This window comes from Solanum verrucosum, unplaced genomic scaffold, assembly GCF_900185275.1.
Source record: "Solanum verrucosum unplaced genomic scaffold, falcon-dt-bn FXZP01000118.1, whole genome shotgun sequence".
Taxonomy (NCBI): domain Eukaryota; kingdom Viridiplantae; phylum Streptophyta; class Magnoliopsida; order Solanales; family Solanaceae; genus Solanum; species Solanum verrucosum.
The window spans coordinates 683,436-709,724 of NW_026020568.1; the positions used below are offsets into that span (position 1 = coordinate 683,436).

At 33.3% G+C, this 26,289-nt stretch overlaps 1 protein-coding gene across 1 annotated transcript; it reads right to left on the reverse strand.

Moving 5' to 3' along the window:
• Positions 1–8,555: 8,555 nt before the first annotated feature.
• Positions 8,556–15,975, reverse strand: LOC125810526 (squamosa promoter-binding-like protein 1). Its single transcript, XM_049489998.1, has 10 exons — positions 14,919–15,975; positions 14,353–14,534; positions 13,655–14,208; positions 12,896–12,970; positions 12,645–12,752; positions 12,433–12,553; positions 12,144–12,285; positions 11,856–12,006; positions 9,253–9,882; positions 8,556–9,147 (listed from the first exon to the last, which is right to left on the reverse strand). The coding sequence occupies exons 1-10, from the start codon at positions 15,392–15,394 to the stop codon at positions 8,701–8,703; spliced, it is 2,886 nt and encodes a 961-aa protein (XP_049345955.1). The 5' UTR covers positions 15,395–15,975; the 3' UTR covers positions 8,556–8,700.
• Positions 15,976–26,289: the final 10,314 nt, after the last annotated feature.

A 26,289-nucleotide genomic window follows, 5' to 3' on the forward strand; every position in this document is an offset into this window, starting at 1 on the left:
ATGTCAATACGGAGGTCCTCATAAAGTTTTTGAAAAAAAAAGTTATGGTGCTTTGGGAGCCAGTTCAATGGGCCAATACACACGAAAATTAAGGAACTTGCGCGATTCCTAAAAAAAGGAATGTATACGCGGAAATGTGTGCGAAAAAAATGATGTGGATACACGTGATGGTTCTCTAGCTCAATACGGACGTCCTTATAAAGTTTTTTGAGAAAAAAAAATTGGTGCCTTATGCGCCAGATCAATGGTTTAATACACACAAAAAATTGAAGAATTTGTGTGATTTCTAAAAAAGGGCCTGTATATACGAAAATGGGCCCAAAACAAATGGTGTGAGTATACGTGATGATTCACCTGCTCAATACGGAGGTTCTCATAAAGTTTTTTGAGAAAAAAAATTGGTGCTTCGGGCTCTAGATCCATGGACTAATACAGACGAAAAATTGAGAAATTTGCGTGGCTCCTAATAGAGGGCCCGTAGATGAGGAAATTGACGCGAAAAAAATGGTGGGAGTATACGAGATGGTTCTCCACCTTAATACTGAGGTCCTCATAAAGTTTTTAAAGAATAAATTTTTGGGTGCTTCGGGCGCCAAATGGGCTAATACACACGAAAAGTTTAGGAATTTGCACAATTCCTAAGAAAGGCATGTAGATGTGAAAATGGGTGCGAAACAAATGTTGTGAGTATCCGTGATGATTCCTAAGCTCAATACGGAGGTCCTTATAAAAATTTTTGAGAAAATAAATTTGGGTGCTCCGGCGCATGATCCTTGTGCTAATACACACGAAAAATTGAGGAATTTGCGTGATTCCTAAAAGGGGAGTGTATATGAGAAATGGGCGCGAAAAAAATGGTGTGAGTATACGTGATGGTTCCCCCATCTCAATACGGAAGTCCTCATAAAAAATTTTGAGAAAAAAAATTGGGTGCTCCGAACGCCAAATTAATGGGCTAATACACACGAAATATTGAGGAATTTGCATGATTCCTAAAAAAGTGCCTATAGATATAGAAATGGTCACATAAAAAGTGAGTATACAAGATGGTTCGACAGCTCAATACGGAGGTCCTCATAGAGTTTTTTTGACAAAAAAAATTGGATGCTTCGGGCGCCAAATCCATAGGCTTATTACACACGAAAAATTGAGGAATTTGCGCGATTACTAAAAGAGGGCCCGTAGATGAGGATATGGGCGCAAAAAAATGGTGTGAGTATATGTGATGGTTCCCCAGCTCAATACGGAGGTCCTTATAAAGTTTTTTGAGAAAAAAGTTTTGGGTTCTCCGGGCGATAGTTTCATTGGCTAATACACACGAAAATTTGAAAAATTTGCGCGATTCCTACAATAGGGCCAGTCGATGCGGAAATGGTCACGAAAAAAAATGGTATGAGTATACGTGATGGTTTCCCAACTCAAGACAGAGGTCCTCAATTAGTTTATTTAGAAAAAAAATTTGGGTGCTCCGGGTGCCAGATCCATGGGTATTCCCAAAATGCGATTTGCAACCTCTTTTTATAGAATCGTTTGTTATAGGAATCGGGTCTTCGATCCTTACTCTTATTAAGACTCCACTATTTCATTCATTCATTCTCGGTGCAAAACCCTCCAGCTAGGGAACTCTTCATCGAATAGAACCCTTCTTTCTATAATTCTATTTGCATCTTCAAAGGATGTGATCCTGGCTCAGAAAACTCTTCATCAGCCGTCAGAGGATTCGTTTGTGACTTCCCCCTTTCAGAGAGTTTTCAATCGCGATCCAAGCTGAGCAAAGAATCAAAACCTTCCCCAATAAATATAGGATTCGTCGAATGTGAATTCGTGAGCAAGGCTGATCAAAAAGTGTGGTGTACTTTTTATCACTTGGAAGGGTAAGGATCGGCTGGATGCCTTGATACACACGAAAAATTGAGGAATTTGCGCGATTTCTACAAAAGGGCATGTATATGCGGAAATATGCGCGAAAAAAATGGCATGAGTATACATGATGGCTCCCCAGCTCATTACGGAGTTCCTTAATAAGTTTTTTACAAAAATATTTTGGGTGCTCTAGACGCCAGATCCATGGGCTAATACACACGAAAAATTGAGGATTTTGCGCGATTCCTAAAAAGGGTTGTAGATGCGAAATGGTCGCAAAAAAAATGGTCTGAGTAAACATGATGGCTCCCTAGCTCAATACGGAGGTCCTCATAATGTTTTTTGAGAAAAATATTTTGGGTCCTTTGGCCGCCATATCCATGGGCTAATATTAACACACGAAAAGTTGAGAAATTTAGGTGAATCCTAATAAAGGGCCTGTAATTGTGAAAATGGGCACGAAAAAACTGGTGTTAGTATACGTGATTGTTCCCCCGCTCAATATAGAGGTCCTCATAAAATTGTTTGAGAAAAAAATATTCTCCGAGCGCTAGATCCGTGAGATATTAACACACGAATAACTGATGAATTTGCGTGATTACTAAAAGGGCCTGTAGATGCGGATATTGGCGCGAAAAAAATGGTATGAGTATATGTGATGGTTCCCTAGCTTAATACGGAGGTCCTCATAAAGTTTTTTGACAAAAAAAAAAATTGGTGCTCCTAACGCCAGATCCATAGGCTAATTATACATGAAAAATTGAGGGATTTGCACAATTCGTAAAAAGGGTCTGTAGATGCGGAAATGGAGCAAAACAAATGGTGTCAGTATACGTGATAGTTCCCAGTTCAATATGGAGGTCCTTATAAAGTTTTTTGAGAAAAAAAATTTGGGTGCTCTGGGCGCCAGATCCATGGGCTAATACACACGAAAACTTGAGGAATTTGCGCGATTTTTAAAAAAAGGCATGTAGATGCGGAAATGAGCACGAAACAAATGGTGTGAGTATACATAATGGTTCTCCAGCTCAATACAGAGGTCCTCATAAATTTTTTTGAGAAAAATAATTTGGGTGCTTTGGGGGCCTGATCCATGGGCTAATACACACGAAAAATTGAGAAAATGCGCGGTTCCAAAAGAAGATCCCGTTGATGCTGAAATGGGCGCGAAAAAAATGGTGTAAGTATACGTGATGATTCCCCATCTCAATACAGAGGTCCTCATAAAGTTTTTTGAGAAAAAATATTTTGATGCTCCGAGGCGGCAGATCCATGGGATAATACACACGAAAAATTGAGAAATTTATGTGATTCCTAAAAAAGGACCCGTAAATGCGGAAATGGGCATGAACAAGATGGTGTGAGTATATGTGATGGTTCCCTAGCTCAATATGGAGGTCCTCATAAAGTTTTTTAAGAAAAAAAATTTTGGTACTCTAGGCGCCGAAAAATTGAGAAATTTGCGCAATTCCTAATAAACTGCATGTAGATGCGGAAATGGGCGCGAACCAAATGGTGTGACTATAAGTAATGGTTCCCCAGGTCAATACGAAGGTCCTTATAAAGTTTGAGAAAAAAAATGGGTGTTCCGGGGACTTGATCCATGGGCTAATACACACGAAAAATTGAAAAATTTGAGCGATTCCTAAAAAAGGGCCTGTAGATGCGGAAATTGGCTCGAAAAAAAATGGTGTGATTATACGTGATGGTTATCCAACTCAATAAGGTGGTCCTCATAAGTTTTTTGAGAAAAACAATTTGGCTGCTCCAGACACTAGATCAATGGGCTAATACACATGAAAAATTGAGAAATTTGCGCGATTCCTAAAATATGGTCTGTAAATGCAGAAATGAGTGTTAAAAAAAATGTATGAATATACGTGGTGGTTCTCCAACTCATTACGGAGGTCCTTATAAAGTTTTTTTAAAATAAATTTTGGGTGCTCTGAGGTGCTAGATGGCTACAAACGGAAAATTGATGAATTTGCGTGATTCCTAAAAAAGGGCCATTAATGAGAGTATACGTGATGGTTCCTGAATTCATTAAATATGTCCTCAAAATTTTTTTTGAGAAAAAAATTTGGGTGCTCCGGGGTGCCAGATCCATGGTCTAATACGTATGAAAAATTGAGCAATTTGCGCGATACCTAAAAAGGGCCTGCAAATTCGGAAATGAGCGTTAAAAATGATGTGAGTATACGTGATGGTTCACAACTCATTACGGAGGTCCTCATAAAGTTTTTTGAGAGAAAAATTTTGGTGCTTCGGAGCGCCAGATCCATGAGCTAATACACACAAATAAATGAGGAATTTGCGCGATTCCTAAGAAAGGACTTCTAAATGCAAATATAGGCGTTAAAATAATGGTGTGAGTATATGTGATGGTTCCTCCACTCATTATAGATGTCCTCATAATATTTTTTGAGAAAAAAATTTGGGTGATGGGCGAAAGATCCATGGGATAATACACACGAAAAAATGAGGAATTTGCGTGATTTCTAAAAAAGGCATGTATGTGCAGAAATGAGCGTTAAAAAAATGGTGTAAATATATATGATGATTCCCCCAACTTATTACGGAGGTCCTCATAAAGTTTTTTGAAAAAAAAATTAGGTGCTCCTGGGCGCCAAATCCATAGGTAACACAAAATTGAGGAATTTGCGTGATTCCTATAAAAGGACATGCAAATGCGAAAATGGGCGTTAAAAAAATAGTGTGAGTATATGTGATGGTTCCCCAACTCATTATGGAGGTCATCATAAATCTTTTTGAGAAAAAAAATTGGGTGTTCCAGGGCGCCAGATCCATGCTAATACACACGAAACATTAAGTAATTTTCGCAATTTCTAAAATAGGGCCTGTAATTGTGGAGATGAGCGTTAAAAATGGTGTGAGTATACGTGATATTTCCCCAACTCATTACGTAGGTTCTCAAAAAGTTTTTTGAGAAAATAATTTGGGTGTTCCAGGGCGCCAGATCCATGGGCTAATACACATGAAAAATTGAATAATTTGCTCAATTTCTAAAAAGGGCCTATAAATGCGGAAATGGGCGTTAAAAAAATGGTGTGATTATACATGATGTTTCTCCAACTCATCACGGAGGTCCTCATAAAGTTTTTTGAGAAAAAAAATTTGGATGCTCCCGGTCGCCAGATCTATGGGCAAATACACACGAAAAATTGAGAAATTTGCGCGATTCCTAAAAATACGCATTTAAATGCTGAAATGAGCGTTAATAAAATGGTGTAAGAATACGTGATGGTTCCCCAACTTATTGCGGAGGTCTTCATAGGATTTTTGAGGAAAAAAAATTGGGTGCTCCGAGGCGCCAGATCCATGGGCACACGAAAAATTGAGAAATTTGCGTGATTTTTAAAAGAGTGTCTGTAAATGCGAAAATGGGCGTTAAAAATGGTGTGAGTATTCGTGATGTTCCCCAACTCATTACGGATGTCCTAAAAAATTTTTTTGAGAAAAACAAATTGATGCTTTGGTGCGCCAGATCCATGGACTAATACACACGAAAAATAAAAAAAATAGCGTGATTCCTAAAAAAGAGCATGTAAATAAGAAAATGAGCGTAAAACAAATGGTGTGACTAAAAGTGATAGTTCCCTAACTCATTACGGAGGTCCTCATAAAGTGTTTGAGAAAAAATATTTGGGTGCTCTGGGAGCCATATCATTGGGCTAATACACACGAAAAATTGAGGTATTTGCGCATAACTAAAAAAGGGCTTGTAAATGAGAAATGAGCCATAAAAAAATAGTGTGATTATACATGATGGTTCCCCAACTCATTACAAATATCCTCACAAAATCTTTTGAGAAAAAACTTTTGGATGCTCTGGGGCGCCAGATCCATGGACTAAAATACACGAAAAATTGATAAATTTGCTCGATTCCTAAAAAATGGAATGCAAATGCGGAAATGAATGTTAAAAAATGGTGCGAGTATACGTAATGGTTCCCCAACTGATTGCGGAGGTTATCATAAAATTTTTTGAGAAAAATAATTGGGTGTTCTGGGGTGCCAGATCCATGGGCTAATACACATGAAAAATTGAGGAATTTGAGCGATTCTTAAAAAATGGTCTGTAAATATGGCGTTAAAAAATGGTGTGGTCATACGTGGTGGTTCCCTAACTCATTACAGAGGTTGTCATAAAGTTTTTTGAGAAAAAAAATTTGGGTGCTCCGGGGCGCCACATCCATGAGCTAATACACACGAAAAATTGAGGAATTTGTGCAATTTCTAAAAAAGGGTATGTAAATGCGGAAATTAGCGTTAAAGAAATGGTGTGAGTATATGTGATGGTTCCCCAACTCATTACGGAGGTCCTCATGATGTTTTTTGGGAAAAAGTTTTGGGTGCTCCGGGGCTCCAGATCCATGAGCTAATACGCACGAAAAATTGAGGAATTTGTGTGATTCCTGAAAAAGGGCCCTTATATGCGAAAATGAACATTAAAAAAATGATGTGAGTATAAGTGATGGTTCCCAACTTATTACGGTGGTCCTCCTAAAGTTTTTTAAGAGAAAAAAATTGAGTGCTCCAGGTCGCCAAATCCATGACCTAATACACACGAAAAATTGAGAAATTTGCGGGATTCTTAAAAAAAACTTGTAAACGCGGAAATGGGAGTTAAAAAGTGGTGTGAGTATATGTAATGGTTTCTCAACTCATTACGGAGGTCCTCATAAAGTTTTTGAGAAATAAAATTGCTTGCTTTGGGGCGCTAGATGCATAAGCATTAACACACGAAAAATTGAGTAATTTGCGTGATTCCTAAAAAAGGGTCTGTAAATACAGAAATGGGCGTTAAAAAATGGTGTCAGTATATGTGATGGTTCCCCAACTCCTTACAGATGTCCTCATAAACTTTTTAGAGAAAATTTTTTTGGGTGTTCTGGGGCGCCAGATCAATGGGTTAATACACAAGAAAAATTAAGGAATTTGTGCGATTCCTAAAAAGGGCCTGTAAATGCGGAAATGGACATTAAAATGGTGTGAGTATACGTGATGGTTCCCCAACTCATTACAGAGGTCCTTATAAAGTTTTTTGAGAAAAAAATTGGGTGCTCCAGGGAGTAATACACACACGAAAAACTAAGGAAATTTATGCGATTTCTAAAAAGGGGCCTGTGAATGCGGAAATGAACGTTAAAAAATGGTGTGAGTATATGTGATGGTTCTCCAACTCATTACGGAAGTCCTCATAAAGTTTTTTTTTTGGAGGGGGGGGGGGGGGGGAAATTGGGTGCTCCGGGGCGCCAGATCCATGGGCTATAATATACACGAAAAATTGAGAAATTTTTCGCGATTCCTTAAAAGGGCCTGTAAATGTGGAAATGGGCGTTAAAAAATGGTGTGAGCATATGTGATGGTTCCCCAACTCATTACAGATGTCCTCATAAAGTTTTTTGAGAAAAAGTTTTGGGTGCTCTGGTGCGCTAGATCCATGGGCTAATTCACACAAAAAATTGAGGAATTTGGCCGATTCCTAAAAAAGGGCCTGTAAATGCAGAAATGAGTGTTAAAAAAATGGTGTGAGTAAACGTGATGGTTCCCCAACTCATTATGGAGGTCCTCATTAAAGGTTTTTGAGGCAAAAAAAATTGGGCGCTCCTGGGCCATACACACGAAAAATTGAAAAATTTGCGTGATTTCTTAAAAAGAGCCTGTAAATGTGGAAATGGGCGTTAAAACTTCCTAGCGCGAATTCAAATTTAGTCGGACTCTAATGTGGGTATCAGACACCCACTGAGAAACCAAAAAAGACATCCAAGCTCGTATATTCTTCGAAGTTTCATCTAAATACTTGAACTCGATCAAAAGATATATATTTTAAACCCCTCGTATATATTCCTCAGTTGCTTGACATGAATGACACTTTTGGTCCACATAATTTAACACACCGTCATTTTTATATTTTATCTACTAAAATTTCTTTTTTATATTTTAATTTACCTTCCTAAATTAAAAGAAAAAAGTTTAATCGAAAGCGAAAGAGGATCTCTGAAATAATAACCTAAACAATTTTCATGCCTATTTCCACTATGAATAATGATACTCTCTCTCATTTTTTATTGTCATTTCCCCCTATGATTTTAATATTTATAAAATTTCTAATTATTATGTTGACTTGCTTATAAAGGCATGTAACCACACACTTTATCCAACTTAGCAGAATAAATATCACATAAGCTTATACAACACTCAAAGGTTTTCAAAATATTAGTTTTAAACAGGTTTAAGAGTATAAATAAAACTTCGAGTATAGTAATCGAAATGTCAAATCAAGACAAGTAGGAGAGTTTCTCAGGCCATTCTACCCAAAAAAAAAATTAATAAGGGAAGAGAAAGTTATCTCGGCGGATACCGTGATCATCCATCCACTCAGTGTTAGCTTTTGCATGTTCCCTTGATACCGTCATTGCTTCTTCTGAGGAAAAGAGTTCACGACCGGCAGGCAAGGATTGTCTTATTGTTATGTTAAAAAAAAAAAAAAAACTTACTTTGATGGAGGAAAAAGTTCTCTTATTGTAGTTTTACAAATAAAACAAACTTATTTACAGAATTCAATATCACCAAAATGCAAATAAATATTAAATAAAAGAGGGAAAGTTAGACCTAGTTACTAGGTCCCAATGAAAGGATACACTTTTATCAAACAAGATAAATATGTTAAAAAGTTGGTATAACAACTTAACTGTCTGAAGGGCTATTCCTACAGCATATCTCAGGCCCTATAGTCTTCTTTTATATAGACGAAAATACTGGTACAAGTAAACTAATATACTTTTTTATCACATTTATTGTGGACTGGTGAAATTAGCTTGTTCCAAAGTCCACCATTTCCCACCTAAATGGACGGAAAATGTACAGAACTTCCGGTGAGCCCCTGAAGAGGAGAGCAACACAAACACATACAGCAGCCATAGCCACCATTGAGAACATTGCAGGCCTGTACAGTAGAGATCGACTCCGACTTCCATAAGCCAGCTTCCTATCACACAGTCCGCATGGCCGAGGAAAGGCTTTTCTCTCAGTCATTGATATCTCTAAGCTGGTGGTTACACACACTTCATCTTTCTGGTTACTGTTCTCAACAACAGATGGAACACGAGGAATATCAACCACTATATGTCCGCTGTTTGCTTTCTTGCTAATTTTCCTCTGTACCAGGTGAATGTAAGAATAATGGCCTCGCAAGCGGGCATAATCTTCTGGTGTGAAACCTGTGCTATCACGAGTGTTCTTCCACGCTTCAATTGCCACCTGCATGGGAAAATTTTAGCATGTTTAGAGAATACCGATAGCTAAACAGATCATAGCATCATAAAAAAAAAGTAATAAATGCTTCCAACAGAAGGAATTAAATACCTTTCCAGGATCATCTGTCAATGCATCTAGCACATCTTCATATCCATCTATGCCAGCTGCAACATGAAGAGGTGTCAAACCCCCAGGCCCTACACAGTCGGGTCTAAACAAGAATTCCCCACCGACCCCAACCAGAGATTGGTATTCAGAACATAGTTCATCTGCTACATTTGTGGGGGTATATGTTAAAAGCAATTCTACCAAAGGCCTAGAATTCCTACGCACAGCTTTATGCAGAAGACCCATCTCAGTGAGAGCATATTTCAAGGAAGTATCGTCTCCACCCACAGTTCCATCAAGGAGAATGTTCAATAGTTTCTTAACTACTGCACACCACTCATGGTCTACGGAGAACTCCACAAGCCACTTGAACCGCTTCAAAGGATGGAGAATGGCATTAGGACCAAAATGCTCTAATCTAGCCCTCAAATTATTTCTATGAAGCAGCCAACCAAGTTCATGAATAAAATCCATGGCCTGATTCCTTGCTTCAATATTATTTGTATGCCCCTTGACATAATCTGATGAAGTCAACTCCAGATCACTCTCAAGCATACGGATTTCAGAGCAAACATCCTCCTCTGCAATTATAAATGGGAAGAAGCTATTGCTGACTCCATGATCTTCAACCTAGATAAACAAAAGAATCTCAGCATCACTTAGAGTGTACGCCACTTGTTTGGGAGATTTTGCGAAAAATGCATTCCCTCCTAACACTTTTGACTGTAACATGCTACATCATATAATATAGGTACCAGATATCTTTTTGGAAATTGAACATAGGCACCAGATATCTTTTTGGAAATTGAACATAGGCACCAGATATCTTTTATAACATAACAGAACAGTAATGTAGAACAAAAGGCAATCCATTAGCTCTAGAGCTACTTAAATATATATTGTTGAAAAAGGGAACATTTTAACAGGTAAAAACTAATGCACCAGGCACCAAAAGTTGGACCTAGGTCTACTTCATAAACTCAGTACATTATGAGACTTGAATAACATAATTGACAAGAGAAAATAAATTTGAGTGTTTCCAAAATTCAGGAAGCTACAATACTGCAAGCAACCTATGCATAATCGTGATGAAGTGAATGTCTTATGGAAGTAGCTATGAGTACTCATGTGGAGACATATTTGAATGAGCCTTCATAATTTAGAGTTTGATAACATAGAGAGAAGTCTCCATGTTAACCCACAGCTTATTTCTGAGCAAGTACAAAGCAACATTTGGAGAAGCACAAACATAATGTAATAACCCAGCCATATGGTAAAGTAAAAGAGATTTCTCCGAGAAGGAACGAGTGAAGCAAATTGGGCAACCTTGGAGAAGAAGATTAGAATTTCAGTATCGCTTTATGGTTGACAGCAGTTGAAAACTTGTCAGGACCCTTGGGGTAAATTCCCAACCTGCTACCTTCCATGCCACATCCATAATTGTCGAAAGAACCTAGCCCTAGAAACTGGATATTCATCCTAGTCATCCGCTCTAAAGTATGAAAAAGAATATATATTTCCCTCACAAACAATAAATTCATTTCTCAAGGTAGATATATGTTCCATTAATGATGAATGTTTACGAGTAAATTAGATGCACATATATCATTATATGTACATATCGTGTGTACCCAACTTGGGAAATAGTAGCTTGTCTGAGCCTATAGGTAGGTGTCTTATGCACTTAAAGAAGAATCACCAGATGAAGGAAATAACTTGCAGGAAGAACAGATTTGCACATTCTAAAAGAGCTTGATCAAGTAATTAATGCACCTAGGTGACGATTCTGGTTAACACAACTTGAAAACCTTACTATTCAGATGTGCACAAATCAATGAACTAATGCTATTCAGAGGCAAATTGTTGAAAGTATCATAAGAACGAGATTGTCGATAACGGAAAAGGGCAATGAAGTAGTGAAAAACTAGCAAGTATTATGCACTACGAATGGCGAAATAGTTATATCTATTTCGGAGGCATATTAAATGTGAATCAGAGTGAAACATCATAATATACACCAACACATTAATGCGCTTTCCAGTCCATTTTACTTGCTATGTTCCCCTTTTGCACACCCCTTAAGAAAACATCAACTAAAAGGATGGCTTGACTAGAGAACCCTTAATTATTCTTTGATCTCAATTTCATACTCCTCTTCCTTTCACCATTTTAATCTCTCCACTTCAATTGAGCAGTGATAGAAGTAGAAAAAAATTACTTCTTACTAGATTTTCTAAAATGACAAGTAGCTTAAAACCAATTTACTCCCTCAGTCCTATTTCATATGGCACCATTTGACTTGGCACGGTGTTTAAGAAAATAAGAAAGACTTAAGAAACTTATGGTATAAAACAATCTTACGATATTTGTGTGGTTGTAAATCATTTCATTGAAAATCAATTGAGGATTTTTAAGTTAAATTGTTTCTAATTATAGTAAGGTGACATTCTTTTTGGGACGGACTAAAAAGGAAAGGGTGCCACATAAAATGACATTCTTGTAGCATGTTTAAGTCATTAGAAAGACAAATGTTCTACCTTTTCGTATCAGATTTAACAAATTAAGCTGAAACAGGAAAACGACAAGCCGAGGAAAAGGTTCACCTCAATAAATCCTCTTCCACCGACTGCTGGAATAGAACATGTGAAATTAAGGGATTGGAGCTTATCATCCTTGTCACCACCATCAACATGTTCTTCTACCTCATTATCTGCTTCTGGATCCAGGTAGTTACCTTCTAAAGCACAAAGTAATCTGGAAACAAAAAATAAAGAAAACAAACATAGACTTCACTAACAGAGTTTGCAAGGAAATGTGCCACCAAAATCCTCTAAAGGGAGAAGAAAAGAAGTTTGCCATTGTAATATCACACACGTAACAATGATGCATACCTTGTGGATGGCTTAGTTAAATTATAGCCTTTGACTAAAAATTGAACTCTGTCAGATACCGGCACGGCTATGGGTCTGACACTTAATAGTGTACTGTCGTCATTACTAACACAAGGCAATGACATATCCAACAGAACCTGCCCTGCAGCACATAAACAAAAGAGAGTAAGATCTCAATGGAGGACAGTTGCCAATGTAAAATTCGCCAGAAAAGATATATTCTAGCTGACTTTATATATTGGGTTTGGAAAGGAATTTAAAATGGTAGAAGATATAAATTTGAACAGACCATCACACACAAATGCAATTTGGTTCTGCACCCTAATGTAAATCCATCCCTTTGTCCAGAAGCTATCACCACCAGGGACATCCAAAAGCCTACTCAAACTGGAGCTCAGATCATAAGAAAGCTGTACAAAACAAATAATTTTACATGTCAAACAGGTTTCCATAGACATCCCAACTACGTCACTTTACCGGCTTTCAATTAATATACAGTACCTCCTCCCATGCAGACTCAGGAAGCCGCAGATATATTGTCAACACAACGCAACCAGGTCTAATGTAGCTCTCAATCTCCGTTGGACTGTGAGATAACCAGTCAAGAATCTGCAATTTCGAAACAATTCAAAGAAAATTTTGAAAAAGAATTAAGTAACACGGAGTTTAAGCTATCCAGAAACATACAACAAAATAAAAGCCATGTGCCATACGACAAAATTAAAACCATGTGCCATAAGACAATTAAGTACCTGAGCTCGTACGACAAATGGAAAATCACTAGGACCTTTTCCAAATAGTTTAAAAACAATCCGATCTGTGCGGTTCTGCATCAAATGAAAAAAAGATTCAGACAAAATTTTGGGAAATAAATAAATATCAAGTTACGAGACTGGGTTGTTGTCGACTTCTGTCTATCTTTCATTTTGTAAGATACTCTGTCTTGTACACAATGGAAGCATAAACTTCAGCAGTGAACATAATCAAATATAAGCTTGGTGGATTCGATGTTTTTAAAAGTGAAAAGCACAAAAAACAATGAGGTCCTTGGGCAAAGATGCAAACAGCGAGAAGTCAAACAACTCCAATAATGCTGATCCAACTCCTCAAAGTTGAGATCTAAAGAACCAGTCCACACTTCTTGTTTGGATCACTTTGAACATCACTGTTTCAAGTGTACATCTCCCTAAAGCTCTTAGCTTTCGCTATGATGTGTTAAACCAAAGGTTGGTAAGCCTCATCGCTTTAAGCAACAAAGTGATAATTTTTAATAACATTCAGGCTTTATCTAAACATAATAATGCAATCATCAAACAAGACCATTGTGCAACACTCAGAAATTGGCATGTTCTTAAGGATCAGAGAGAGCAGAAACTGACTGAAAAAGGTTCTTTAATTCCATCTTGACGAGAGTGTAAAGATGGGATTAAAGAACAAAAGAGGAAACCAAAACAATGAAATTTGCAGCACAAGTACAACATACAAATCTGAGTAGGTGCTTTTAGGAGTACCTGATTGTCACCACTGGAACTGGAAGGTGACTGGGCAGAGGCGGAATCTGAATTTCCACTTGTTTGAGGTGGACTTGACTGGTGAGAGTCCTGTTGTAACCAAGATGGGCACTCAGGCACAGGGGATCTATCTATATCGTCTCCACAATCATCTGAATCAACATACGCATCATTCAAATCAAAGTCAATCAACTTGCTCCTGCCAGTGGTACTTTCCCTGCCTGGTGTGTAAGCTTGAGAATTGCTTTGAATGGGAAACAAAATGCCTGGACTTTGAGAAGAAGCAGTCCGCGCATCTTCTAGCCTTTTCTGGGGCATCTCAGCTGCCGAATTAGTGAACTGACGCTCTTTGGGTCTAGGAGGTGCCTGTGAACCATTTGAGATCAAGGAAGCTATTTCTGGATTTCGAAGAATTGACCTATTGTTCAGCAAGTTTGAAGATTCTTGTAGAAGTCCAGATAAGCTTTTATCCCCATTTGTGGGACCCTGGCTGGCAAGGCTTCTTAGTAGATGAGATAAAAGGTCCTGATCTTCAGTGTGGCTTGCTCCGTTTGCTGCAATTGATGAAATCATAACCTTGCAGTGAATTATATAGCTCAAGCAGCAAAACAATTCAGAACCAAAAAGAATAATTGAGGAACATGTCAAATAATTTGCGAAGTCAAAACATATCAGAAGGAAATCTAGGAATTACTCACAGTGCATGTTGGAGAGTATCTTTAGCAGGCTCATCAAGGAATAACCACTAGCCTGGCCATCGTTCAATGAATTATTGTTAGCTACAGTTTCTGATTGTGTCTTTCTCCTCCTTTTATTATGTCCTGCTAGGCGTCTACGACAACTTCGTTTTCCTTCATCAAACTCTTGAAGAGCATGAAACCTGAGTATAAAAGCAAAACTTTATGGAATATAACCACATAATAATTTATACAACCCAAGCAAAAGCAATCAAACACAAAAAAGATATGATTTTTTCGGTAGGATTCACAAGAATTACCATCACTCAATTAATCAATCAACTGAACCTCAACCCCAAATTATTCTAAGTCAGTTATATTAATCATTTATAGTCTGGCCGCTCTTTTTGTACAATTTCCTTCCCAAGACCTGCCTCCCCCACACCCAAACCCCAAAAGGAAAAAGAAACAGAACTTTTGATAGACCATCTTACAGCAGAGAAGCGTGCTAAAACATAAATAAAGCTGCAGAAAGTCATCGTGAAGAAGCCGATAGGGCAATAAGTAAGAAGAAAGAGGGAACAAACCTGCTGCACTGCTGGCAGAAACGCTGCATAACATTCCCAACGAGTGCTCTACTAGCCTTGGAGTGCATCTCACAAACCTTATGCCGCCTATGGTAGTCTTTAGCCTTACTGAGATCCGTTCCACAATCATCAACCTGGCATACAGCTCTGGTAGCAGCAGGTGCAGCTAATTTAGTCCTTTTTCCGGCGGCTCCATCCCAGTTCCCCAGTTCCCTGCCGGAGTCGGCAGCTGGCTCACCTTGGCCACCAAGCTTCAACGAAAGAGGCCCAGAATCATCTTCATCAACCACAATAACCCTCCTCCTTTTCTCCAATTCCCTCCTCTGTTGCTCCATCCCATGATTTACTTCATCTGAACAAGAAGATGAACTGTTGGATGAAGCCAGATTTCCTGTTTCAACGGGGAAAAACTGTCTACTCTGGTAATTAGATGGGTTTTGCTGAAGAGGGTCGCAATAAAAAGATCTCCATCCCATTTCCAATCCGTCAGATCCCACTCCAAGCTCCTCTTCCCTAATCCCCGCAGATCCGTTCCTCCCATATGATAAAAACGCTCTCCCACACTCGCTTCCATCTAAGTACTTTGTGTGTATGCGTATTAAGATCCAAATCCAGAGACGTCTCTCAGCAAGAAGAAGAAAGAAAAAAAGATTCCGATCGGACAAGTGTTAGCTACAGATCAGAAGTCAATAATTGAGAATACAGATGTGAAAAGAGAAAAAGAAGAAAGATGAGCACTAATCAGCTTCTGTACGACCCCAAAAGTCGAGAAAGAGTACAAAGAGACAACCATGATACCAATTAACAGGAAGCCACATACCCACCTCCTAAATCTCAGCGTTGACTCATGAATTACTGGGAAAATGAAGAAACAAGAAGCATCTAGATTCTAGACCGAGAATTTAGCTCAACAAGAAGAAACACTAGCCAAAAGGGTATACAACAACTAACAGATGAAGATAAGAAATAACTTTCCGGTATTCAAGAAACAGCAGCAACGCCGCCGATTCACCGACGGTGAAGAAGAAGGAAGAAAAGAGAAAGGTGGGTGGTTAGGGTAGTGGGGGTGGGGGGTAAGAAGAAGGTAGCGAAAGGTTGGGATGAATGATAAGATTAGAGAGGAATGTGAATGTGAATGGAAATTGAAAATGGAAGCGTGTTGTATTATGAGTGTGTGTGTTTGCTCAGCTGTACTGATGCGGTGGTTTTTTCTTCTTTTTTTCCCTCTAAACAGTATATATATGTACTATTTACCTTCCTATATTTCAATCTTCCTCTTTTCTTGGATCATCATCGTTATATATTGTTTTATAATGTATCGTATCATATTTGAGTTTACCATGATGCTATGATTAACCTTTTTTATGCTTATTCAAAGGTTTCAGATTTAAGTTTTAAAAAAAAAAATATTGGAATCATCACTCTTAAATAGGTCATAAAATAGGCAAATTTAATCGAGATCCATGTAGACTTTGGATCCGAACACCGAATATAAAATAAAAAAATATATATATTAATGGTGGAATTAAGAATTTGATAAATAGTGTAATAAAAATAAATTCAATTATGTTAAAGATGTGCAAAATTAAATATACACTCATAATTGCTAATAATTTACATATGTTCATCACGTGATTTTCCGACAAAAATGTATATTGAATCACTCTTCACCTTAGGTGATTCCATCTATGAATTATATCATTTTTCGTCGTTTCAGAATATCATCAATAATTTAATAAATAAATTTGGGGGGAAAAAAAAAGCAAATTACGAAGAAAAACTATAGTAAAAAGATAAGATAAAAATAAAATAATGATACAATTACATTAAATTGTTGGTTACACAAAATGGAACATAAGATATTATAAATCTGGAATAATAATTAAAAAAACATGATACATTACAGTAGCTAACAAGCATCCAAACAAGTTAAATAGTGTGTGTACTATCTTTACTTTTCTTTGTTTCCTTTTCTTTCCTCACCTCTCACATCACATAATTTACACTTAATACTAGCAAACTACTACCACCAAAGAATATGGTGCACCAAATAGTGTTGCTTTTTCTTTAATTAAACGTCTCAAATTTGAATTTTGAATAAGAATTTTTTTTTATAGGGAGTATTTCCCTTGAATGGAGCCCTATGCAACACGAATCCGAAATAATTGGGCTCCAATCTGGACAATAAACAAAAAAATACTACTCAAATAATGCTCAATTATTATTTTTACATTATGTTCGTTCGGCAATCTAGGATTCTACACCATTAAGCATAAAGAATGACAGTTACAACCAAAAATAAACAAAAAAACACTGAGTATATACGAATATAGAAGTATAGTATACTTTCTCCGTCTCAATTCACAGTTTGGTATAAAAAATTATGATCTAATTATTTGTTAGATATTTATATGATTATAAATCATTTCATTAAAGATTAAAAAAAATTCTAATTATAAAAAATAATATTCTTTTTAGAACGAACTCAAAAAAAGTGTTGCATAAATTTAAACAAGAGAATAATAAGTATGTCACAAATCTTAGTAAATTGGAATGTATTATAAATCTGTCTGTATTACTCCATGTAAGCTCATCTTAATCTAACTTTATTAAGATAGAGTAAAAATAGTAATAATTTTATTCTCTAGCATTAAATATTTATTTGTATTTTGTATCGACATGTGAATTTCAGACAAGATTTAAAAGACTTGTTCAAATATAATTAAATACCTTTTAATATAGATCTCTTTATTTTATATGGCTCTTTTTGTTGTGTTTGTTAGGTTTGGCATAATGTAGTTTTTTAAAACAACTCTTTTAATGTAATTTTAGGTACATCCCCCCTTTCAACATTTTGGTGATTATACTTTTCAATACGCTATGTTTAAAGGTCTACATAAAATATAAATAAACCATCTCAAATAATTTCTCTTGTTTTATTATTTGTGTATTATTCACACCTTTCGGTAAGTATATTTTTTTAAAAAAATTGTATAATGTTTAATATGTGTATACTCATTTGTATTTTTATGTGACCCTTATTTTGTTGATATATTGGAGTTTGATGATTTATCGTTCAATTGCATAATTTTATTGGTATTGTAACCGTTTTATAAACTTATTTTTTCATCTTCTGTTATATAAATAATATTTCAGTAGGGGATTCTAAAATGTAAGAACACCACAAATTTGAATCATTTTGCATGCCACTAGAAGTATCTCTTATTACGTGGATATAACAAATTATATGTGATTTATTTTTTTACCTTTTTAATAATGTAATATATGATTTTAAGATAAAAAGAATATAATTAAACTTCCTTTTACTAAAGGTAGCTCTGCCTCTACCCTGCTAGTGGCAATTCTTTATTTTATTTTCTTTATTCGAGGTTTGGTACTTATATTAGAGCTCAACTATTTTAAATTCGCATTATATAGGGTCCTATTCGGAGGAAGGAAGGTAGGGAAGCGTTTTAGCAAAGATTTTTTTTCATATTCAAGGCTCTAACTCAAAACTTCTAATTAAAAAATAAGCAGTATTATCTACGGCACCATATCCACACCACATCTGTGATAATGGTAATTTTTTATTTCAACTAGGTACTTATTATCTAGACGGAATGATTTAGAAAACTCCTATACATTTAAATCAATGAAACACACTATTTTAAACCCTTGTGTTTTGTTTGCGAAAAATCACATGTCCCAAAAGGTGTAAAATTTATGACTCAATAATGATTCAAAATTTAAATCGAAATAATCTAATTGGACCATTTTATTAAGAATTGAGGTGTTCAACAGAAGAAAAAAAACTTTGTTAAAGTCTCTAAATAAATTATCTTGACAAATTTAGGAGATTAACTATGTATTAAGCCAAATTATAAAGTTATATTATGTGATTATTATGAACAGACTTATTGAGGTGATACTAATAATACACTATGTAGAACAATATTTGAGGGAAATGGGATCTTATTGTCCAAAAATTTAGTGTATATATATATATATATATATATATATATATATATATATTATTATTATTATTCTCTTATAAAAGACATAAAATTTTAAAATGTAGAAACTTATAAGGCTAGACAATCATTTCTCTTCGACATTTATACTTTGTACAAACTAATCAAAGTATTTTAAGCATATTGGCCCCATTAGAAACGTACTCCTACTTGTACAGTTCATAATTATATTCAAATTTGAATCATAAATCTAGGGTTCGTCTGATCATGTGAAAAAAAATCATAATTTGAAATTATCATATGAAATTATATGAGATGAAGCTAAAGTTTTGTTTGAACATGCAATTTAAATTTTTAAGCAGTATATTTTATTCATAAACAGAAAAAATAATAATCATAAGTTGTGAAAATTAACAAAATTGCCCAAATTCTTTACACAACCCAAATACATGTATTGATTGAACTTTAGTTCAAAAAAGAAGTAAAATTGCATATGAGTTGCAGTGTACTATTTTGTAATATAACACTCCCATATAATACACACAATTTCTTCATGTTGAATATGCATTTCTCGATATAAATGGTTTAAAGGTTGGTAAGAGTAATAATATCAACTGTAAATTTGGTTGGTGAAAGTAATAGTTATATTCGATATAAATGATTTAAAGGTTGATAATAGTAACAATATTAACTATAATTTTTGCTTACATGTGAAGTAAATTATTAATAAATGCAACAAAAAAAAACTAGGTCAATTTTTGTATATGAAAAATGAAAAACAATGATATAATTTTTCAAATCAATTTTTTGTGAAGAATTCAAAATTCTATGAAATTGTACGTTAAAACGCCCTACTTACTTAAATGTTTGAAAATTTTAATCAAAATTCACACTAGAGTTGTTGAAATATATCTCACCTACTAAATCAACTTCTAAAAAAATATTAATTATTCTAAGATTATAATGAATGAAATTACAATACAAGAATTAAATAAATAAAAACATTATTTATATGAATATACTTTTATTAACAAATATTTGGTTCATTCGGATTAAAATAGAATATACAAAGCATACAATAAAATATCTATTCAACATAAAATAAATTAGATAAATCATAATAAACTTTATTGCTAATTTAACCTTATCCTTCTTTTAAAAAATTCGATATATATTTTACAAGTCACATTAGAAAGGTAAAATCGTACTAAACAAAGTTTGTACAATGAGCTCGATCAGAAAAAATTGAATCTGAAAATTCATTCGAGATATTATCTACTCAACCAACTTGACCATTCCTGCGAGTAACAAATATTGTGATATGAAATTTAGAGCATGAGAAGAGACCCGGAAGTAATACATTGGGCAGATAGGGTCCAATTACCACAAAACCCCAAAACCCGTACTAAGCACCCATATTGGGTGGGCCCAATCCAGCACAAACAAAAGATGGGTCACTTTCTAATGTACGGATTTAAAAATAAATTACAAACAATTCATTTTCAATTTTTATTATAATTTCCAAAATAATTTATTTTAGGGACTTAAATATTTACATACTCTAATTTGTTTTTGCGGTTAGTTAAAATTATGTAGTTTAAATGGTATATATATATTAACTAAATAAAATATATTTTGAATTTAATTTAATCATAATTTATTAATTGAAGATATTTTCATGTTATAAGCTCAAAAACAAATAAGACTGCACATGTAATGTCGTAAAAGTACCCTTCATCTTTAATAGATTAAGATTATAAATTTAATTAAATATTGTGTTAGAAACATGCAATTGCATTATTTAGTTCAATTTGTTGCGACACTCAAGTTCAACTAAATCTTCCTAGATTTATAACCAAATAACTAAAAAATTGTTTAAAATTAATTATTATTATTGTCAATAAGGTTTATGACTTTATTCTAGTTTTCAATTATCAAGCAGCTTATTAAAGAATAATTTCAAGTTCATTATTTCATTTACAAAAGCTAATTGATCATTAGGAGCTTGTGCCATGTGCATGTTTTTTTTCTCAAAGAAGTTTAATCACCGAATTAAATTTCGCACAATTATAATATTGTTTAGTTATTTCTTTAGTTTTTCGCATAAAATAATATCTCCATAAAATATGCTTGTGTTTATATATTATTTGATGCGAGGTAGATTGTGGAATAAAAACGGGTTCGAGCCCCGTCAGTCCCGACGGATTCGATAAATATATTCATCTTTTATTTTCTGTGAAAGGGGGGCAGGAAGCATAATTCATTCCCAATGGGGGATCTTTTATTTTTCCTTTGGCCTCAAATTTTAAAATATTCTTGACAAATTATTTTTGGGTGAGTTTCACCATGCGTTGGACCATAAATTTTTGAAAGAAACATTTGACTATTTCAAAAATATAATTTATACTCATAAGTTCTAAAAATTATTTAAAATATCTTTAAGTTTGTATTGTCATTTTATAATGGCATTGTTTGTTAAAAAATAACTTCATAACATAATTGATAACAATAACAATATGGGTAACAACAATACATTAATCGCATACCCAAATCTATCACTGATTCAAGATGAATTATAACCTATTAAAAAGTAAATTATTCTTTATTGTCACGTTCTGTATAGATAGCAGAGAGGAATAGTTATTAGTTATTAATGGAGTAATCTGGTAGGTAAATATTAGTTGGATTTAATAAATGATGAGTGTTTTAATATAAGATATAAAATTTTGGGGTAATTTTTAAATTTTTAAAAATTCTCAAATATTAGAACTTGACCCAAATGCTAGTTTTTTTATTTATAGTACTTGGGAACTTGATATATTTGACAAATATATTTGCCATGCAATGACAAGTTATATGGCCAAAAATCATTTCCAATTTTCTCCAAGTATTAAACTAAAATTAACAAAAATGCCCTCACACTCCTTGGACTTATTTCTTCTTCAAAATATTCAATAAGAAAAATAATAAAAACTTCAAAAAGAGAAATAATAATTTATCTATATGTGCTATAATTTATATTTTTTATTTCCTATGTCATATTATTATTATTATTATTATTATTATTATTTTACATACTTGTCTTGGATCCAAAACAATCCCATATATATTATTTGTAATTTACAGTTACTAGTCGTAAACGTGTTTATGCAAAGAGAAGTTATAACTCGTTATCTTCTTAAAATAATTTCAGTAGACTTTAAAAAGTCGTTAATACAAATCTACTTTTTTAGAGAGAACAGACTAATAACTTTTTAATAACTTTAAAATCTCGTTCCTAGTAAGTCTGCCAAATACCCTCACCCCACCCCTCCCCAAGGTGTTATTCACATTGATTTGTATTTCTTTATCAACATGTGATTTAGACTTGCAACTATAGCCACAAGAGTTAAGATATGGACACTCCATTTAAAAAAAAAAATACATAACAGAAAAGTTTGAATCTAAATGGATTGATTAAAATATGTTTTTTAGATTGAAACACTAAATGACTAAGATTACTTGTCTTCGACATCTAAATATCGCTAGTAATGAGGGAGATGGTTGATGTTAGTGACTAGTTATGGTGATGGTGATAGTTGTGATGATAGAGGTGGTTAGTGTTGTAGTGACCGTTATGATGATGACAATTGATAGTGATGATAGTGATTCTGATGATAAAACTGATTGATGTTTATAATTGACGGTATTATTAATAATAGCTAAAAAAAATAAATGATAATTATATGTAGTTGATGATGATTCTAATTATGATTGTAGAGGTGGGTTGATAGTACAAATTTACCACTACATCATCCACATCGTGACATTACTACAAGTTGTTAGACAATATAACAATTAGTAGCATTTAATTTTTATATTTAATGTAAATTATGTTCCACTAACGAGGAGTAATTCTTTATTCTTCAGTACAAATTGGAAATGTTTAATATAGAGTTAGCATTTAATGCCTCTTTGTATGGCCTATTTTAAATGTTTTAAAATTAAAATTGCTTTTAAGGATTTTTATAGTATTTGATTAAAATAAAAAATATAGTTTTAAGCATTTATTTTTAAATTAAATAAATTAGAGAGCTTGCTAAACGGCCACAAGTAAACCAAATGTATGAATTAAGATGAGTATTTAATACTAATAATCATTTCCACCTTGGAATTGACTAACATTACAATAAATTGGTCAATTAAATTATTTTCATTCGATTGTCAATAGTAGGTTGCAGTCCTCCGTCTCATATTATTAAAAATAGTTGTTTCATATTAGTTGTCGATCTCACTAAATCAATAAAGCATTAATTAAAATTTTCTTATACAACCCTTGCAATTAATTCTTTTTTAGAGTGTTGACATTTGTTTATAAAATTTCCAAAATGTTTTTTTAAGGAATGAATCAATAAAATTATCTTCTTATTTATAATTTCTTAATATGATGTTAAAAGAAAAATGATCAACTAATATGAGACAAAGAGTAATCTTTTTTTCTACTCGTCGTAGGTGCATTAAATAAAGTATGGCCGGGAGATGGTAAAAAAATGTTATTTGGTGCAGTTTTACTATTTAACAAAGTTAAGTTGGATCATATCTAAGTTTTCTGATATCTTAAAAATATATTTTAGTTTAAATTGATGAGAATCATAAACTTATAATCTTCAAATCTTAGATTCATCTCTCCATGTAAAATAACTAAATAACATGTTAGTAACAAAAACAATTAATTTGCGGTAGATAAGGGAACACATTAATTTAAAGATCTTTCCAATACTAAGCATTATACAACGTAACTTTCCTTAATTTAAATGACATTCCAATATTTATTTCATTCATTAACAAATAATTTTTTTGTGTTATTATTAATTAGACTATGTCTTATTCACGCACACAAAGGTTTTATTCCAATTAAATGGTTAACGCATTCATTTATATTACAAGTTCGCTTATATTTTTCATTGTTGTCATAGTCAGTCTACTTAATAAGTTAATTACATTTAAACATTAATTACTTTTGGACCAACTTATATACATCATAGAAACTCATATTTTATTTGTTAATCATCAAAACAGTTATAGAATCAACAGAAAAAGATTTATTAGAATTTAAATGCTAGCCAACCAAAATAATTAAGCTGATGGAATTACCCTCTCAAGAAAACTAAAAGATCAGTTCAAATTATCATATAGTCGTCAACAGGTTCATTAAGAAATTATAAATAAAAAATATACTTTTACTAATTTATTCTTAATTTTTTTCAATAGTCAATATTATTTACTTTAAAAGGTTACTATTAACATTAAAAATAAAAAAAATATTTAATTTTATCTTGATTTGAGACGGATAATTTTAGTAATATTAAAAACTAATATAAGAAGCAGGAAATAGTATTATTCAATTCTACAACCAATTGTTAAAAGGTAACTTTTGTCTCATCAAAGATTCTCTATTTCTCTGTGTATGCAGTTTATAGACGCTATGTGATTATTAAATTAATAAAATAGAATAATGTGAGAATTTGAAACTAAAAAAATAAAATAAAACCTTATCTTCAACCTTATGCTGTCGTTTCAATTTAGAAATAAAGTTAAAATTAATAACAACAATTAAAAATGCAGGCTAAAAAATAGTTACGTGCTTCAACCCTGCACTTCCGTTTTAGTACAATCAAGATTACTTTGTTTTCTTCTTTAATTTTATATTTTCCGGAAACATCATTTCTATCTCTAATATAGTGATAATTGATAAGGTTTACATATTCTTTCCGGACTCTACCTTGTGAAACTACACTAAATTAAAATATATTGCTTATATTGGACCAACTAGAATTTCAAAGGGACAAATATTTTAGTGGCATATATAGCACCCCATTAAGTTATCATGATTTTCTTTTTTAGAGTCAAATAATAAGAATTTTGACTAATATTTTATAATGTATTTTTTCATTATATTGATATGTAAAAAATTACAATTTATAAACTTTTTGTATAGTTTTTAAATATCTGAATTTCTTGTTTAAAATATCACATTAATATAATCTATTTTAATTTTAAAAATTAATCAAATTAATTTTCGAAAAAGTATAACACAACGTTGGAAAAGGATTTGATTCATCCAATGTTACAAAAGATAGAAAAGGATATTCCTTAAGCTCTTTCGCCCTGACGTGAAACACGTTCGCATGCACTTGTATTATCTTATTATTACTTCTCTCCAAACATGTAAATATTCGATAGTGTACATTTCTTATCTGATAGTGATGGATGCGGAATTTTCATTAAGGAGTTGCATGCATTTGTATTATCTTATTATTACTTCTCTCCAAACATGTAAATATTTGACAGTGTACATTTCTTATCTGATAGTGATGGACGCGGAATTTTCATTAAGGAGTGTCAATGATTATAGTTAAAAAATATATATAATGAGGTTAGTAGAGCTTGAACACATCACCTTATGAAATTTTTGCAACCTCTTAACTATTAGACTAAACCTTCAAGTTGTTTCAAGAGGTGTCAATTCATGTATTTATATTTATTAATTAAAATTTGACCTCTATATACAACGTAGTTTTCCGACGAAGGGGTGTCGCTCGACATCCCTAGACCAAGGGTAGGTCCGCCCCTGTTATCTGAACTATCACTTAATAATTAGCGAAACATACCTAAACATTGATTAGACCAAATTGTGTTTATTTAGAAATGCTTCCAGGCGCGTTTGTTCATAAATATTTTCCTACATATATATATAACAATTCTATTTATATCAATTCTATTTGTCGACACTTTATCTTTAAAACTGTCCTTAATCAAGTTAGATATATCGATACCATGGCCGAATCGAGATCACAGCTACAAAGGTGGAGAAGAAGATAGATACATATTATAAATAATTAATCAAAATGTATTTCATTAATTTTTTATGATAGTTTAGATAAATATTCTTAATAATTTTGATATAAAAATATAAAATTGGGATAATTTAAATGTATTTTTGATCGTGCTAGTCAGCTACCATAAGAAGTCAATATTTCCGGCAGTATTTGATCCCCCAATCAGTGCATGATTTCTATGGCCTTCCATTCACTGTGTGTCATGCGTGATTATGGATAAAAAATTAGCTAATGACTCGATTAAAAGTTAAAAATTGATTCTCCAATTTATTTTTTATTTTATTTTAATTTGTTTAAATTTAATTAATTTAAATTTTGGAATTATTTGAGATTAATATATACCACAAATTAATTCATGAAAAATTATGTTAATACATTTTTTTATTTTTTATTTTGATATATCATATTTTAATTAATTTTTATTTGATGATTAAATCAATTATAAGAGCACAAATCAAGAAATTTAAAAATAACTACCAATATTAGCCAATATAATATTAAATATGTATATCTTTTATGTAT

Bases quoted from the DNA above. Each gene is read 5' to 3' on its own strand.
- LOC125810526 (XM_049489998.1), bottom strand. From the start codon at position 15,394: ATGGGATGGAGATCTTTTTATTGCGACCCTCTTCAGCAAAACCCATCT. The intron at 12,554-12,644 runs GTACTGTATATT...TGTTTTGTACAG, and splicing joins CTGAGTCTGCATGGGAGGAG to CTTTCTTATGATCTGAGCTC. The intron at 12,007-12,143 runs GTATGCATCATT...TTTTGTTTCCAG, and splicing joins TTAACTAAGCCATCCACAAG to ATTACTTTGTGCTTTAGAAG.